The sequence below is a fragment of the Cydia strobilella genome, chromosome 2, assembly GCF_947568885.1.
Source record: "Cydia strobilella chromosome 2, ilCydStro3.1, whole genome shotgun sequence".
Lineage (NCBI taxonomy): Eukaryota > Metazoa > Arthropoda > Insecta > Lepidoptera > Tortricidae > Cydia > Cydia strobilella.
Genome location: NC_086042.1, coordinates 8,388,059 through 8,405,832, shown reverse-complemented (window position 1 = coordinate 8,405,832; position 17,774 = coordinate 8,388,059). Strand labels below are relative to the sequence as shown.

General features: G+C 37.6%; 1 protein-coding gene across 9 annotated transcripts in view; it reads right to left on the bottom strand.

The window, feature by feature from the left end:
• Window positions 1-17,774, bottom strand: part of LOC134751016 (sex determination protein fruitless-like) — a 108,167-nt gene that overhangs the window by 21,945 nt on the left and 68,448 nt on the right. For 5 of the 9 annotated variants that reach the window (XM_063686340.1, XM_063686366.1, XM_063686404.1 and 2 more), the window contains exons 3-4: window positions 17,176-17,276; window positions 628-776 (exon numbers count right to left, since the gene is read on the bottom strand). In XM_063686340.1, the coding sequence (XP_063542410.1) occupies window positions 628-776; window positions 17,176-17,194 (168 nt within the window). In that variant the 5' untranslated portion in view covers window positions 17,195-17,276. The other 4 variants (XM_063686381.1, XM_063686373.1, XM_063686397.1 and 1 more) reach the window with 4 other exon arrangements.

Sequence of the window (17,774 nt, the reverse complement as noted above, 5' to 3'; positions counted from 1 at the left end):
ACTATATCAAAAGTTATATCAAAAGAAGTACTTGCACATTGTATAATTTTCACAGCCAATTTGTAATATATGTGTATTTAAGTATAACAAAGCATTATGCAAGCATTTAATACCTACTACTGTTTACACTCGGCAGATGCAATGGTAAACAATTGTCACAACACTAACATGTCAATATTATGATTTGATGTGTAATCTGAAATATAACACAATATATATTTCTTATAATTGAAGATTGGGCTTCATTAAAATTATAAACTGACAAATTTTAAATTAAACTATCAACCATTATAAGGAATGTGTAGAAATTTAAATAGGACTTTGCAACCTGATTGTACTACAAACTGAATCAGTTAATTCAATAGTTTTTTTATACAATGCTATTAGCTGCTTTGTTATGTACATTTGAGTATTTTGACCTAAAATACTAAGCCAAACAATATTGCAAGTAGCAACTCAATTGGTGTCAATTGATGAGTTCAGTTTGTTTTGTAAATAAACCTGAAATAAGTGGCAAATTACAATTAAATTTTTGATTTACTCAATATAATGTCTACCTATTGTAGTTAGCAAACCTGTTATAATATATAAAAATTACTAAATAATTATTAGTTAGATATTGGTTACCTTAACTGTTTCTCCATCGCAGGCAAGTGTGACATCACAAAGGGCTTCCCTCTGCAGCAGGCTGGCGAGCACGTCAGTCAGGTTGGTTGGGTGGTTGTTCCAGCGCAAGCAGAATTGCTGGTCCATTGCTGCTAGTGTCAGTGACCGTGCTGCAAATAACAGTTAACATCATTCCACTCATTCTACACGGTTCAGACACAAGCTTTCAATTTAAAATACTATACCAGTTCATTGCAAAAATTAAAATGAACATAAAAATTTATATACAGTTATTCATTCACAACAACCCTAAATTTGCGTTACATTATTTAAACAGCCGGTAATTAGAGACGTGCGCAGGTTATCAAATTTACATTAAGTATGTGTAAAAAATTGGCGGCCATAGGGCCTAGATAGGAGAACGCAGAGATAAGTGACATCAGCGGCTCGAATTAATGGGGGCCGCGGGCTTACTGTACACCACATTGACAGTTAGCCGCCGACACATGTCTACTTGTTGCACGCTCCAAACAAGAACCATACATTATGTAATTTAACTCCAGAAGGCAGACGGCGGGGCCAGCGACCCTACGGGACGCGGAAGCCTCTAGCCGCTTCTATAAACGAGTTTAAAAAGTAGTACCGCTGGCCAAAAAAATCGCAACATGCTGACACCGTTATAATCGCCAAGCTGGATGTCCCAGTTGCTAACACCAAACGCGTGATTTCAGGAATTCGAGGATGCACCACTATTTGTTTCTTTACACAGACCATCCCGCGCCTCTAAAACTAGGTGACCTGAGGACGTACGGGATTTCTAAACGCGTAGTTGTGTCAAGTTTGGCAAATCGTAGCGCCATTTGCCAATCCCTATCTTAGAATCTGGGTAAAAACTATCAATCAGCACTATTTTTTTTTCTAACACCAGACTAATTCACAATCACAAACCAAAATTGATTTCGGGACGCACAATAACTCCTAACTCACCATTTGCAAAATTTTTGCCATCACAAACGCCACCCGACCCCTACCTTGCACTGTCTTTTTGACCACACACACATCTCGATTTCCGCAATGTTCACGGCCTTCGGAATATCTTTCACATCAATCGGCCAGTATTCGTATTTCGCAATGCGAACTTCATGCCTTACAAGTGTAGCGCTAAATTTAAATTGTCAGGCAATATTTCATGTTTACATACGTCTATTTTGCATTTATTCCGATATTGTTAAAGTTTTATCACTCAGGCTCACCAATTAACAATTTCATGCCGTGAAAATACATTTTCACGGATTAATAAGTTCATATTTTGGAAATTCCCACGCCCATAGATACAGAATTGAGGTTATAACGCGATCAACAACATTGAGAAAGAAGTACGAAATTTACGTTTTTAAAACAAACTTAAGATAAACTTAATGCTTAAAATGAATTTTCTAGCGATTAAAACATTTCTTTTTATTGTGTATCACTGTGATTCCATGGTTATCACTTATTAGCATTGGCCTTGACATTCTCTCAGTTCATCGCAAATTTGCACATCCGTGCATTGCGCGTACATCTAGCGCCATCTATACAAATTTTCAGACGTATATAACAGGCAACCGTCCTTCGTATATTGCTAATATGGACACAGATGGCGTCGTGTGTCTTGTCCTAAATCTGCTTGATACCTGAAATATTTATTTCTAAAATGAGGTTTAAGACTAGCAAGAACTTGCACGCAATTTTCATTACATTGCGGTATCTGATAAACATTTTGCTTTTATTAGTGGTCAAGATGACCACTGCTTGTTTGGATGTACATATTTATTGATTTTTAAATCTGCCTATGCAGAACATGTATTAGTTACTACTTACATTAATATTTTTTGTCGATCTTTTTTTTAAACGTTCTATAGCGTAGTTCTATTATTTATTGTGGTTCTAGTAGATTTTGTTTGTTATCTACCTAATACCATTATGATGAACCTATTTATATGTTCGCAATTCGCAAGTAATAATATAAGTATCTGTAGGCTTAGGTGTTAGATACCTATTAGACGGGTGCTCTAACGGTATAGAGATAGGTATATACTAGGTACGTACCTATACTGTATATCTACTGTATAACGGTAAAGTCCTGTGGGCAACAATCTGTTCATTACCGCGAGATGAGAGTGGCTGTCCGTGTCTGTTGGTAATGTAATGCAGTGCAAATGAGTCAATCTGCCGACCGGACTCGGCGCCATTTAGGAAATCGGTTCGCTCTTAAACGGCAATCCAAGTTCGATTTATTTAGTAAATTCCTTAAGCAACGCCCCGTATAGTTAATACCTTAATTAAAGGATTGTCTTGATGCACTGATACATGCCTTTTTTTATAGGTAGTAACTTTTCGTTTAACTAAGTTTGATTGTATATTTAGTCAGTTCTGTTTTATGTACAAAAACATTTTTTTTTGTATGGAAAGGTACCTATAATAATTATTTCAAAGTTGAATTCCTCGTCCCTAATTGATTGATTGATAAGAACAGGAAGAAATATAGCATAGATTGGACCTGGGGAGCCGACCCTTTCACCCCCCCTTTGGGGGTGGGGGGGTATGCACGGTACGATGTCGTGGCTACCGGGCTAAATCAGCTTTGTTTGACCTAGCTAAATTTGGAGTAGGTCCTTGAGGCAAGCTGAAAATTTGCCTGATGCTTCTCCGATCTTACGCTACCTCAGCACTACAAGTCTGGCTGCAGGGTAGCGGGTCTAAATCAACCTATAAATTTTAAAAGATTTTTTTTGGTGCCCAAAAAAGGTTCTTGAGGCAATCTGTAATTCCTACAAGTGAAAATTGAATAGGTATAGTCATAAAAAAATTATGCCACACGATTTGGCCGGGTCTTTAACGTTGCCAGACGCGTGCAAAATATTTTTTCAAAGAATTCTAAAAAGGTTCTTAAGGCAATCTGTAATTTTTACAGGTTAAAGTTAAGTATCTAAATAGTCATTAAAAAATAAGCCAGACGATTTGGTCGGGGCCTTCTACCAGTTCTACCTGCCAGACGATCTAGAAAGTTACGTATGGCACTTACTTGCACGCAAAATTAAGTTTGTATTCCTGTAAAAATGTATGCTAATACATAGTTATTTTTGTAGTGCAGAAAATTAAAGATAGAAAGGTACAAATTTAGACGTACTATGTGATTGTGAGTATGAAGATGTGTATATTTAAGATATTATGTGTATAGAATTATGGGTATGAATAGGGCGTGGGCATATTACATATGAAATTAGAGACAATATGTCCGGTTGTATCTCTATTGTAGATCCATGGGTAGTTCATTACTTATGACGAAGGCCTAGGCCGGGAAGTATTTTTATTTTATTTTAATGTAAACATGGCGTGCATGGCTGAGTTCATGAACAGGCTAAAAAGCTTTTTTTTTCATCTTTCGGGGTCATATAATATAATTAAATAATAAATAATTTATTAAATACTTAATTAATTATTTTAGGGGTTTAATATAACTTTAGTCTAATTTTAATCTTAACTGTAATATAATAATTTTATGTAATGGTATAATGTAATATATTATGATCCTAAGTTGATTGAAATAAATGAATAAATGAAATGAAATTAATAACATCACACGTTTAGGGGGGGAGGGGGTCAAAAAATGTGACATGTGTGACAAGGGGAAGGGGGAGTCACAAACTTTGTGACGTCACTATAACTTATTTAAATTATTTTGTTCGCTGTACAGTTAAATTACAAGTTTTTGGAACGATATTCATTTTTAATCGTTTAATTTTCTTTTCTTAAACATGCAATGAAATATTGTCCTTATGTGCGTCAAAACAGGCTTCAAAGTATCACGTTTCGGGCGGAGCAACTCAAGAGAACTGTAAAGAAATTTCATACGAAATTAAAGGCCTAGGCCGGGAAGTTTTTTTTTTTAAATTTTAATGTAAACTATGTGTTCATGCGAACAGGCTAAACAGCTGATTTTTTTTTCAGTCGTAGCGCAAAAATAATCAAATTTTCTTTCCCCCGTAAGCAACCCTTAATTTATATTTAAAAAAAAAAAACGCAAAAACAACAAAATCTTTATAGGGCTGTATCTCCTAAACCATGCGTCGTAGCGCAAAAATAATAAAATTTTCGTTCCCATTTATAAAACCTCAAAGTAATATACAAAGAACACAATGAAAATCAAGAAAGAAAAAAAAAAGTAAAATCTTTATAGAGCTGTATCTCCTAGACCATGCGTCGTAGCGCAAAAATAATAACATGTTCGTTCCCCTCTAGGTAAGCCTTATTTGAAAAAAAAAAAAAAAAACAAAAAACAAAACAAAAAATCTTTATTGGGCTGTATCTCCTAAACCATGCGTCGTAGCGCAAAAATAATAAAATTTTCTTTCCCCTTTATAAAATCCAAAGTAATATACAAAGAACACAATGAAAAAAAGGTTTTTTTTTATACGGCTGTATCTCCTAAACCATACGTCATAGCGCAAAAATAATAAAATTGTCGTTTCCCTCTAGGTGACCCTTAATAAAAGAAACAAAAAAAAACAAAAAAAACTTTATAGGGTTGTATCTCCTAAACCATGCGTCGTCAAAAATAATAAAAATTTCGTTCCCCTCTAGATGATCCTTAATTTATATTAAAAAAAAAAAAAAACAAAACTTTATAGGGCTGTATCTGCTAAACCGTGCGTCGTAGCGCAAAAATAATCAAAATTTTGCTCCCCTTTGGGAAAGCTTTAGGAATAAATAAAAAAAATTAACAAAAAAAAACCTATCACATTAGGACGTGAAACAATCATCATCATAATCATATTTGTATTATTATTTCATTAATATTTGTATTATTCAATCATTTATTGATAATGTAACAAATAATAACACATTATAATAATTACAACACATTACTATTCTGTATATAAATTGTATTATTTTACATATACATGTATTTATTAAAATTACAATACATTATTATAAATTAGGTCATATTACGTTAACTATATCCCTACTAATACTCATACTGTACATAATTATCATAAATATACACATATTCATAATCATAATCACATCGTACATCGTAATTTTTTTTTTACCTTTAATAACTTTGTATTAGCGTACATTTATACAGGATAACAAACTTAATTTTGCGTGCGATTAAGTGCCATACGTAACTTTCTAGATCGTCTGACAGGTAGAAAGCCCCGACGTTAACTAACCTCTAAAAATTACAGATTGCCTCTAGAACCTTTTTTGAATTTTTTGAAAAAAATATTTTGCACGCGTCTGGCAAGGTTAAAGACCCTGCCAAATCGTCTGGCATAATTTTTTTATGACTATTTAGATATTCAATTATCACTTGTAGAAATTACAGATTGCCTCAAGAACCTTTTTTGGGCACCAAAAAAAAATCTTAAAAAATTTATAGGTTGGTACCCGCTACCCTGCAGCCAGACTTGTAGTGCTAAGGTAGGGTAAGATAGGAGAAGCATCAGGCAAATTTTCAGCTTGCCTCAAGGACCTACTCCAATTTTCTACCAGCTCTCGACCATAATCAACGCGCTTACTAACCCTACTACCTAAGGTATGTATTTAAAAAAGCCCTCCACGTTTGCTACGTCTAGACGCAGGAAAATCCTAAACTTGATCCATTCATACCTATACCTACAAACAGAAATTGCACATGTAAGGGCCGGTACAGACGGACTGCAACCCGACTGCAACTTGTGCAAACTGCAAACTGTTGTGAGACATACTAATATTACTAGACTTATATTGACCGGGATATAGACTGTGATTACCTTTTGTATTATCACGGTCTATATCCCGGTCAATATAAGTCTAGTGAAACTAACCGTGAATCATTCAAAACTCTAATACTAAATAATTTCACGGTTTAGACTCACTTGTTTTAGTCTCTCGCGCGACATGTTTCGGAGAGCCTAGGTCTCCTTTCTCAAACACTAATAGTGCGAGCAGCGTTCACTTCAGCCTTCAGCGTTTTCTCGGCGCGCGGCAGTACGCAATACACGGTCGTCGTAAACGCTGCTCGCACTATTAGTGCTTGAGAAAGGAGACCTAGGCTCTCCGAAACATCCGAAACAGTGACTAAAACAAGTGAGTCTAAACCGTGAAATTATTTAATGTTAGCGTTAAGAGAGTTGTTACAGACACCCCATTATACAATATTTATACTGCCTGCCTGTTAAAAAAATAATAATCATAATTATTTGATTCGCATCATTGCTGACATAAATATCGTGTAACAGTTACAGCATTTCACATTCGGTTACTTTAGCACTTGCCATATTAAAGCGGCACCGTCGTGGCAAACTTACAGGTTTGGAAATAAATAACAAAGATAAGGAGCATGTGCACAATATAAATCGTAAGCAGGTACCGTTACCATACCTACTCGCATATAAATTTGATTGAGTCTTATTGCGGACGACGAAAGCGTTAGAATAAAAGTAAGTACTGTTGGTAAAATCTCATGTCGAGTTCCGTCAGGTACGAATAGTGAATACGTTACGTGGTGAGGTGGTGACGCTGTTGCAAACTAATCATTATCATGGAAGGAAAGTCGAGCGCGGTGGCGCTACATTTTCCAATCTAACAATAGAAATTCAACAGATGCACGACCCTTGGGACGTTAATCCATCTGTATGTAAATTGTCCATGAAATAGCGCCTTGCGTTCTTCAGCTGTGGGCACGTGACAGGTACGTCAGTGCCTAATAAGGCGAAAAACGATCTCCTAAACTATGTCGCTGTTTCTTCCTCTAATAACTTCCACAAAGATATATACACAGTACATAGTATTGTAGCTATAGAGGCTTTAGTGTTAAAATTTAAGGGCATTAACGGTATGTTTTATCACTTGTTTTTAGGTAAATAGGTAGGCTAATAAAATAGACCGTCAGTACGCAGCAGATATCTGAATCTGAAAGAGATAGTTTCAGATCTCTGCTGTGTACTGGACCATTTTACTAGCACACCCGTCAGGGCAGTCAGGGACGTCAGCCCCTGACCATGTTTGAGGGTGCTACTGCCACGTTGCTACGCTACTAAGAGTTTTGATTAAATTTGGCGTTCGAAGTGCACGCTAGACGCGACTGCCACTTGATGCGGCCCATTTTTTACGTTACACCTAATGAAACGTAATAGGACATTATGACAACAAACAATTCTAGTTGTGTCTGGCTGAGTAAGTAATTAAGATCGATATTCGAGAGGCCGTTGACTGATTTTAAAATTCGGAGACGTCTCTTAGCCATTACTGGGTGCCTGTTTATTACAGAGAATGACGAGCTTTTTTTGGCAGAACGAATCACATCGTGCACGAAGGGTTCCGTAACATTACGCAAAAAACGGCAAAAAAAAACCACTTGTTGTATGGGAGCCCCACTTAAATATTTATTTTATTCTGTTTTTAGTATTTGTTGTTATAGCGGCAACAAAAATACATCATATGTGAAAGTTTCAACTGTCTAGCTATCACGGTTCGTAGATACAGCCTGGTGACAGACAGACGGACAGACAGACAGACAGACGGACAGTGGAGTCTTAGTAATAGGGTCCCGTTTTTACCCTTTGGGTACAAAACCCTAAAAAGTAGTTACGTGACCGTGTCCGTACTGTTGAGTAGAATACCTACCTACTAATAGGTACGTGGTTTGCTATCCCGCTTATACCATAGCAATACCATAGTAACTGATAGGTGGTAGGTTACGATCTTTAAATTATCACAAAAATTATTATTAAGAACGGTGTCAACATGTTACCAATTTAATATTATCATGAATAATATCTGGATTCTGGAAACTAGGTAGGCTAAGAAATAATGCGTCACAGAGATGAATCGGATTATACATAGGTATGTGGTCTTATACGAATTGGAAAAATGCACTCAAATTTTTAAATTTCTATTATATAATCAACGATTAGCACTCCAGCAATGTGTCGCATACCTAATGCTAAGAAGCCCATGAATGAGTGACTTGACACTGTTATCTACATTTTTAAGTCAAGAGCCAAGCCATACAATACCAGACAAAATCGGCTATCTACAGCATTTTCAGAAGTTGGTATTTACCTATTTATTAAAAGAGCAGTGTTATTAAAGCAAAACTAATTACATATGTGGATAATCACGGAAAATAAAGGATGACGCTTGTTACACCGTACGTTAGTTCGACTCCGTAAAAGTAAAGTAAGTAGTACTCAACATTAACGTATAATTCAACAAGGGGCCCACTGACTACGAGTATCAGTCCGCCGGACGATATCGGCCTGTCAGTTAGAATAAAAATTTGACAGTTCTGAATAACTGACAGGCCGATATCGTCCAGCGGACTCATAGTCAGTGGGCTCCTTTAGATAGACGTTCTCGTCACTGTCACGTCACAGTGCAAGTCATTAAACTTACGCTGCAGTGGGTTCAGCCAGCAGTTTAAAAAAATCGAAGGGTTTTTAAGATCATAATCTGATAAGATCTGATTCTGATTCTGATAATACGGTTGCCAAAAATATGAATAGCAATCTTGAGGCCTTTCTCTAGTAACTTCATTGATTCGAAACCTGAGCCGTGTTGCATAATAAACTACAACTAATATTACAAGCGGAACTCCTTTTTTAAAAAGTGGAATTAGAAAAGGATAATATTAGTTGTACTTTATTATGCAACACGACCCTGATTAAACAACTATATATATTGCTCGATAAAAAAAATCACGAACATACCTACTTAGGTCTAAAACGTGTTATCTCTGATCGAATTCATCGACTTTTTTTGGACATAACTAAAAATAACAATTCAATAACAATGATATCCCGGGCACGCAGGGCCGTGTCATCCATCTGGGCTAAGTATATCAAGCCCGGACGTTTACCTTCCTTGTTACTAGAAATTTATTGAGCGCCCAAACTCGTGAGCCCGACATAGTGTAACATGAGTCATACTTTAATTCGGGTACGTAATATATAATTATGCTTACCATTTCACTGAAGTAAAGTACAATTCGCATAGGCCAACTCCACGCTCCTTCATTGTTATCTTGAGGTGAAAACACACCACAGGTTGCTCGAATCCCCTCAAACTATGGTTAAAATGATCATTCGCTTAGCATGTGTTACTGTTGTGAGTGTAAGTGTAGTGTATGGCGTAATCGAATGTGACAATCGTACGTCGACAAAAGCCAAACGAAAAGAAAAAAAACCGGCTAAGTGCGAGTCGGACTCGCGCACGAAGGGTTCCGTGCCATTACGGAAAAAAACAGCAAAAAAATCACGTTTGTTGTATGGGAGCCCCATTTAAATATTTATATTATTCTGTTTTTAGTATTTGTTGTTATAGCGACATCAGAAATACATCATCTGTGAAAATTTCAACTGTCTAGCTATCACGGTTCATGAGATACAGCCTGGTGACAGACAGACAGACAGACGGACAGACGGACAGACGGACAGACATTGTTGTTAAGGAACCCTGATCTGGTAAGTGGATAAGTATTATCTGACCGTTTTCAAACCGTTCTTACGATAATGAAAACGCGCGACCGTCAAACAATTATTTTCATTTTTTTTTCAAACATCTTAAACTCATAAGAATACAAAGTATTTTTTGTAACCACAAAATACGTTAATGTAAAGGTAAATAAACGTTCTTTAAATTTATACTAATATTAATTAGGTAGTTCAATTATGCTAAGAGCTAGATTCAAATTAGTCCGATTTGTGCAAAAGGTGGTATTTTTTGATAGCGAATGTATGAGAATTTGTAAGGTACAAATTCAAAGGGCTGGTGGGGGTAACGGCACCACTTTTCAGCCTGGTAACATCGGGTTTCTAGGAGCCTAGGAACCCCACTACAAGGATCAGAAGTCAAACTGCGGTCCGCTATTTTTGCAAACGAACATCTCATTGGAGCATGCTCTAATTAATGTTCTGGTGCTTTATTTCATGCATGGTAATTTAATAATTTATTTTACACTAGTGCGATAAATTAGCACATTACGCAACTATGTCGAAAATTTAACGGGCCATATGTACTGTAAAACGTTGTACGATACATGTGCGAATAGGTCATTCGCAACTCGTGTCGATTTAAAACACTCCCTTATTCGGTCGTGTTTTAATATATCGCGCCTCGTTTCGAGTTTCCTTTTTTTGCACTTGTATTGTAATGTACCTACTATTAAATACAGTCAACATCCATATTCTCCATATCAGTGGTTCCTAACCTTTTCAGTCCTGTCAACCCTTTGACTAACTGGAGAACTTGATTTTACCAGTCCTCCATAATCATTAATATTCTTTCTTAATAGGTCTTTGTTATCTTTGATTAGCTTATCACCCCCGTAAAATATCAGTTTTTACCCCCACGGGGGTAAAACTACCCCGCATGTTAGGAACTGATGTGATCTATAACTATACAGTAAAATGAATCTAAATGTTTGGAACATCCCCGAATGTTAGTAATCGATGTGTATGTTAATAGTGATATACTTAGTAGTGTGTTCGTGTGTGTTAAATGAACAGCTCAGCATCTTCAACATTCGCAAGGGCATCCTGGAAACAAAAAGACATGGTTAATTAGTATTTATGATTCATAATAGCCGCTCTACATTTAGTGCGCGAGGTGCGAACGGACGGACTTCTCGCGAATGCATGATTATTTCGTCATAAATGTTCGCCTCATGTTTGTCACGTGACAAAAACAATCGGGAAACAAGAAGCAATATGTGTCGAACATTGGAATTGACTTTACTTCTTTGTGTTTCGGGGCGGGCGTAATCAATGAACAATATCTATACCTAATGCAAGAAGACCGAGAAGCCAAAGCTTAGATTTTTAAAGGGTCTGAAATGTAGGAAGATGTGTTTAGGAACATTCGGAGTTCGGACAACTTAAAAAAAAAACAATGTAACAAAAATTTGTTTTAAAGGATTTTGCCATATGACATTTTTTTTGTCTTTCGGAGTGATTATTTCCGAAAATATGATGTTTATAAAAAAAACCGGCCAAGTGCGAGTCGCGCGCGAAGGGTTCCGTAGCATTACGCAAAAAACGGCAAAATAATCACGTTTGTTGTATGGGAGCCCCACTTAAATATTTATTTTATCCTGTTTTTATTAGTATTTGTTGTTATAGCGGCAACAGAAGTACATCATCTGTGAAAATTTCAACTGTCTAGCTAATAGCTATCACGGTTCATGAGATACAGCCTGGTGACAGACAGACGGACAGACGGCCAACGGAGCCTTTTAGTAATAGGGCCCCGTTTTTTCCCTTTAGGTACGGAACCCGTTCTTCAAGACCCCTTTTCGTTTTGAAAGACCTATCCAATTACACCCCCCTAACACTAACACTATAGGGTTGAAGCAACCCTAAAAACAAGTAGTATTTTTTGTACGACTTTGTTGGGATACCTGATTTAAATACTCGTACGAGTATATCCATGCCAAATTTCAGCTTTCTAACGATCACGAAGCAAAGACTTCTGGCGGAAATTATATAGAGTTGTTAAGAGGCCGGTGTCGATTTTAGTCGCAAAAATGTAAAATTAATAGATTTAGTCCGTGAAATTTTACACCTTTTGTTACCTAATTGAAATAACAAGTACTGGTTTCTATTAGCACGTCTTCTTATCTTACCTTTTATCAGATCAATTTTTTGAAAACAGACTCACTAAATTAGTATATAGGTAGTTTGCTTTTCTGATGGACGTTTAGGTAAACGCGCATAAAGCACTGATTTTGTCGCTCTTATTTGTAAATTTCGTAAAGTTTGGACTGCTAAACATAGTAATTTTGTATTACACATAACCTGTACTTGACGTTTATCAGACTACATTTTTATTATTATGACTTTGAAGTAGTGTAAATGAAAGTTAGACGAAATCTATTTTCTCCAGAAATTACTTCAAAACAAGTGACAATTTCTTTGAAAATCGACTTAATTTCAACGTAATTTTGATACTTAAACAATCTACAACATTTGCTGAAACTATTCTTATACATAAATTTGTATTATTTACCACCATGATTTTTTGATGAATTTTCAAAAACAGCCCCTTCTCTTCATGCATTACCGGTGAATAGAATAGAATAGAAAGGTGTTTATTTCTCTAGTTTATATGTTACATTATGTCCATCAGGTCGGTGGTGTGTTCGGCCTGTGGGTGTGTCAGCTACTTACAATCTACCTATGTGTGTCTAAAAGATCTGTATAGGTGTCATGTTGTTTGTGCTGTGTGCTTGTTAGTGTGTGCGTACAGAATAAATTTATATAAATTTAAAAGTTGTTTCATATTGTCCTATCTTATAACTATTCTTACAACTAATATCCTATAATCTATGGGGACGTGGAGCGGTTGCTCGCTTGCTGAGCTGCCGACTCCTGTCTTTTTTTGGTACATAGTCAATTTCTCCTAATCTAGTGTTAGTTAGAAGTGGATTGTGCTGCCTGTGTCCGATGTAGGCGTTACCAGGGGTATCTAGGTCCGCAATGTGCATTTCCCTGAATCGGCGCAGCATGTCTTCATTTAAGTCTTGTGCGCGGAGGTGCCATGGATCCCAGTCGAGCATCTCCCAGAGTAGTGAAGTTTCTAGGTGTTTTGGGAACTGTCCACTAGTCTTGAGAGCCATTCGATATTGACGTTCAATTCTGAGTAGGTTGCTCTTACTGTAACGTGAGAGTAATTGTACCACGCCATAATCCAATATTGGAAGTAGACAGGCCTGAATGACAGCCAGTTTCACCGTCAGATCCGTCTTAGCGTGCCAGCCTATAATGGGGGCTAAAGCACCGCGCGCCCTTCGTACTTTCTGCACTACGTAGTCCGTCTGTTTACCCATGGTCATGGTCTTGTCTAGGTGTACACCCAAATATTTTATGCTGTTTTTATATTCAATTACCTCGTTTTTGATGCGAATGGTTCTGCGGTACTTTCTCTTGTGAGTGAACATAGCGCACTCGGTTTTCTCTACGTTGCACTTCAGTCCCCAGCGATGGTAGTAATCGATGACAGTTTCGGCGGCCCAGCCCGCACGGCTCGTCGCGCTGTTCGGTTCGGGAGATCTGTTGAGTATGCACAAGTCATCGGCGTACTGAGAAAGCTTTAGTCCGCGGATCCGGTTCCGTTGGTCCCAAACGTCATGTACATACATGTTGAAGATGATTGGGCCCAGGATAGAACCCTGTGGGACTCCGTGTGGCACCGCTTTCTCTTCCCCGTTGGTGGTTCTGAAACGTCCATAGGTTTTTCGACCGCTCAGGTAATTTTCTATTATTTTGATAATGTTATTTGGAACGTCGGCTGTTTGAAGTTTCTTTGCCAGACCCTCGTGATTTATGGAGTCGAAGGCTTTCGAAAGATCAGTCGATACTAAGGCCACGCTCTCCTTTGCTTCTAAGGCATCCGTTATGAACTTTCCGGTACGAAGTATTTGCGTGCCTGTTCCTCTATTCTTAGTAAAGCCATGCTGGAATGGCGGTTGGAGTCTGTCGGTCGTCTGTCGCAGGCGCGAAAGAAGCAAGCGCTCGTGTAATTTACCCATGATGTTTAGAAGGGTAATGGGTCGATACGATTTGGCGTCGCGGTGATTCTTCCCTGCTTTATATAAGAAGATGCATTCTCCGATTTTCCACCTATTGGGATAGTAGCCTGTCAGTAATAGGTAGTCGGCTATAACTTTGTACCGGATGAGAAAGGGGTTGCCTCCGAGTTTGAGAGCATCTGCTTTGATTTTGTCCGGGCCTGGGGCCTTCTTATTTTTAAAACGTCTTAGAGCGATCTTAATCTCCTCTATAGATGTAGCGTCAAGAGGTTGAAAGGGCGTGGTCTTCTCTGTGCTCTTGTCCTTGTTATCTATCTCGGCTTCTGCTACAATCGCTGTGTGGACTAAAGTGTCGATGGTTTCTTTCTCACTGTTGCATCCCTGGATGTGGGGGAGTCTCTGTACTGGTGCCTTCAGACTGCGTTGGATTCGCCACATCTGGGCTCTATTGTTTCGTGGGTCATTTACTATTCTCACCCATTTCTGATCGTTATACTCCAAGAGCGCCTGTTGGACCAGCCGTTTCAGATGATTGTAGGTCGTTCTTTGTTCCGTTATTCTATCCTGGTTAAAGCGTAGTCGCCACGCTTTACTTTTTGCTTTGTTTCTTTCGTCTATTAATTTATTAATCTCATCTGGAAGTTGATCTCTTTTATTGTACTCATGCAGTGGCGCATACTCATCCAGAGATTCGGTAATAGCTTTTTCTAGTTGTAGTATGTATTCCTCGCATTCTGAATCAGATGTAATTTTCTTTGGTAGCTGAGTGGTTTTGTTCCATAGAGTTTGCTGAAATTGCTGTCTGGTATCTTCGTTACTTGCGATAGCACGGGTGTTTCTTATCATATTTTTCGCTCTGTCCACCACTATATTTATATCTAGTAGCCATGGCATGTGGTCTGAGCCAACCGATGTTGTTTGTCGGCATGTTACGGTGTCGAAGGCTTCCATTTCATACGAGATGATGGCTGCATCAAGGATGCCATACCCCGCACTATTTGGACGTGAAGGTAGGCCTGTGTGGTGTATGGTGCAGACGTTAGAGTTACAGAGGTCGCGGATGAGTATTCCCGCCCCTTCGTCTCGCGTTTGGTTTAGTGTGGTCATTTTAAGATTGAGGTCCCCTATGGTGATGTTCGGGGCTTCGGTAACAATATCTTCTAACTCGTCCTTAAGTGCTGCGGCGTCAATGTGTTCTGACCTGTGCGGTACGTATATTCCTTTAATTTTTAGGTAATCTCCAGTTACGTGATCGTAGGTAAGGTTGATAGCGACGCCTTCGATGAGACGGTCTCCTACTTCAGTACCTGGAGTGACGTCGGTCTGACTCCAGCGTATACCTCGCATCACGTATAGGGCTGTGGTTAGATGCGGTGCAATCGAGTGAGTGAGCTTGTCATAGTTCGGGAGATTCATGCGGGTTCTGGAAAAATCCACGCGACATTCGTTGACTATGATTATATGTGGTTTGTGACGATCGGCTAGAGATTTTAACTCGAGGAATTTACCTTTGAGGCCTTGCGCATTTAGGTGCATTATACGCAGCTTATGATATTGATTTCTGCGATTACTTATTGAGAATTTTTATGAGAATGTCGTGTTGTAGTTGTAACTGGAGTAATACTTGTTTCATGATTGTATGTAGCTGTTGCGCAAGGGGCTCCGTGCTGTTTTCCTTGTTTGCCATCTGTTCTGGCTGCACTGGTTGCTGATGTTTTGGTTGTGCTTGGGGTGCTTGGATGGGCGGCGGTGGGAGTTCTGAAGTGGAAGCTATGTTCGCATTACCGGTGACGCACGCTCGCGACCTCATTATTAAAAGGCAAGATGAAGACGTGCTAATAGAAATCAATACTTGTTATTTAGATATTACGTAACAAAACGTGTATAATTTCAACGACTAAATCTATCAATTTTACATTTTTGCTCCAAAATCGACTACGGCCTCTTAATACCAGTCACATATTTCAATTCATATGGTAGAATTATACAATTTTTCAAATTCGGGAGATCTTTGAATCTTAATATTTTTCTTAATAATTTATTTTTTCAAATTTCTGTTACTTCTATGACCCGGTCTTGACTTTTATTAAAAAAAATTCAAATTATCACGTTTCTTAAAAGTTTCCGCTTCTTTTCAAAAATATTTATATATATATATGATTTCTCCTGATTGACCATTTATAGAAATACCCTTTTTGAGATCCCCATCCCCATTCAATTAATTGCCGAAAAATATGAAATTAAATATTTACCTACTAGTTATGGTGGTATTAACTACTCTATATAGTTTAAGCCTGAAAACGACTGCAGTCTTTAGGTGTTGGATTGCAACTAAATCAGTGAGACGCTGTCATTTTCTATTACGCGATTACGTCCGATTTTAACCGAAAAACGAATGTCATTCTGAGAGTTAACGGAATAGATAGGTACATGACATAGGTAATATCAAAGATAGATATAACTCCGTAATAGATGGATACAGTCTAAGGAAAAAACGTGCCTCGAAAATCAAGAAAATTTGATTCTCGTTCAGAGGGCGCTACTAGTTTTGGCCTACAGTCGTATAGATGGCGTTGACGGTTTCGTTTGTTATTTAACAATTTTAACGCATATCAGTGAAAGAACATGGGTCAAAATCATAAAAATAATTAATGCAAATAAAAAATCATTTATCTATATTTAAATACATTCTATCGTATTTTTATAAATCTTCATTTTTAGTTTTAAAGTGTGTCGACAGATGGCAGTGAATTTACTGGGGTTACAAAATTTACTTTGACAGTACCGCTCTAGTATAATTTACTCTATGGTAATATTAAATTTTAAGAGGCGGAGGCTCTTGTTATTGGTAACCGTTATTAAACCTCAGTTTTACGTTAAAAGTATATTTTTATAAAAAAATCTGTGAATTTACTAAAATAAGAAATACGGACATATGAATCATAAATTGAGTGTTTCCTTTCAGTAAACTAACATTTCGCTTGGTCCAGAGAAGTGTATCTTGTTTAACTTACCCTTAGTGGTTAAATTCATCCGGACCTCTTCAGCGCTTGCAACCAATCAGCGCCGATTTATGCAGGCTTATTAATAATGGTCGGTATGCCGGCTAATTATCCTGCGAATTTCCGAAGTATCTACTCAATCAAGTGTCATGAATTAGGCTATTACCTATACATATGCATATCTACATCTAACGTGTACGAGAGCTACTCGGCGCTGTGGAGCGACCGCTTCGTTACAATCAGTACCAGGAGAGCATACTTCACAAGGTAACTACACCACAGTTGCAATTTAGCTTGTGTGGAGCAGAACTTTGATGTCAGAGGTGTAAGTGTAAGTGCACGTTTGCTGTTCCACAACGTAAGTGAAGTGTATTTGTGTGTAAGTGTTTCTGTGTGAGTTAAATATCAGTTTAACGTACGTTTGAAACTGAAGTGTTTGTGGGTATTTATAAGTTTATGAACAGTCTGTGCCTGGTTTTATGTAGGTAGTGTAGAGTGTAGGTGTACCTACAGTGATATTCAGAACGAGAAAAGTAAACTGACATTACTTAATAAAAAGTATTTTACGATTCAGACATTTCAGGCATATTTACTTCTAAATATCATATTGA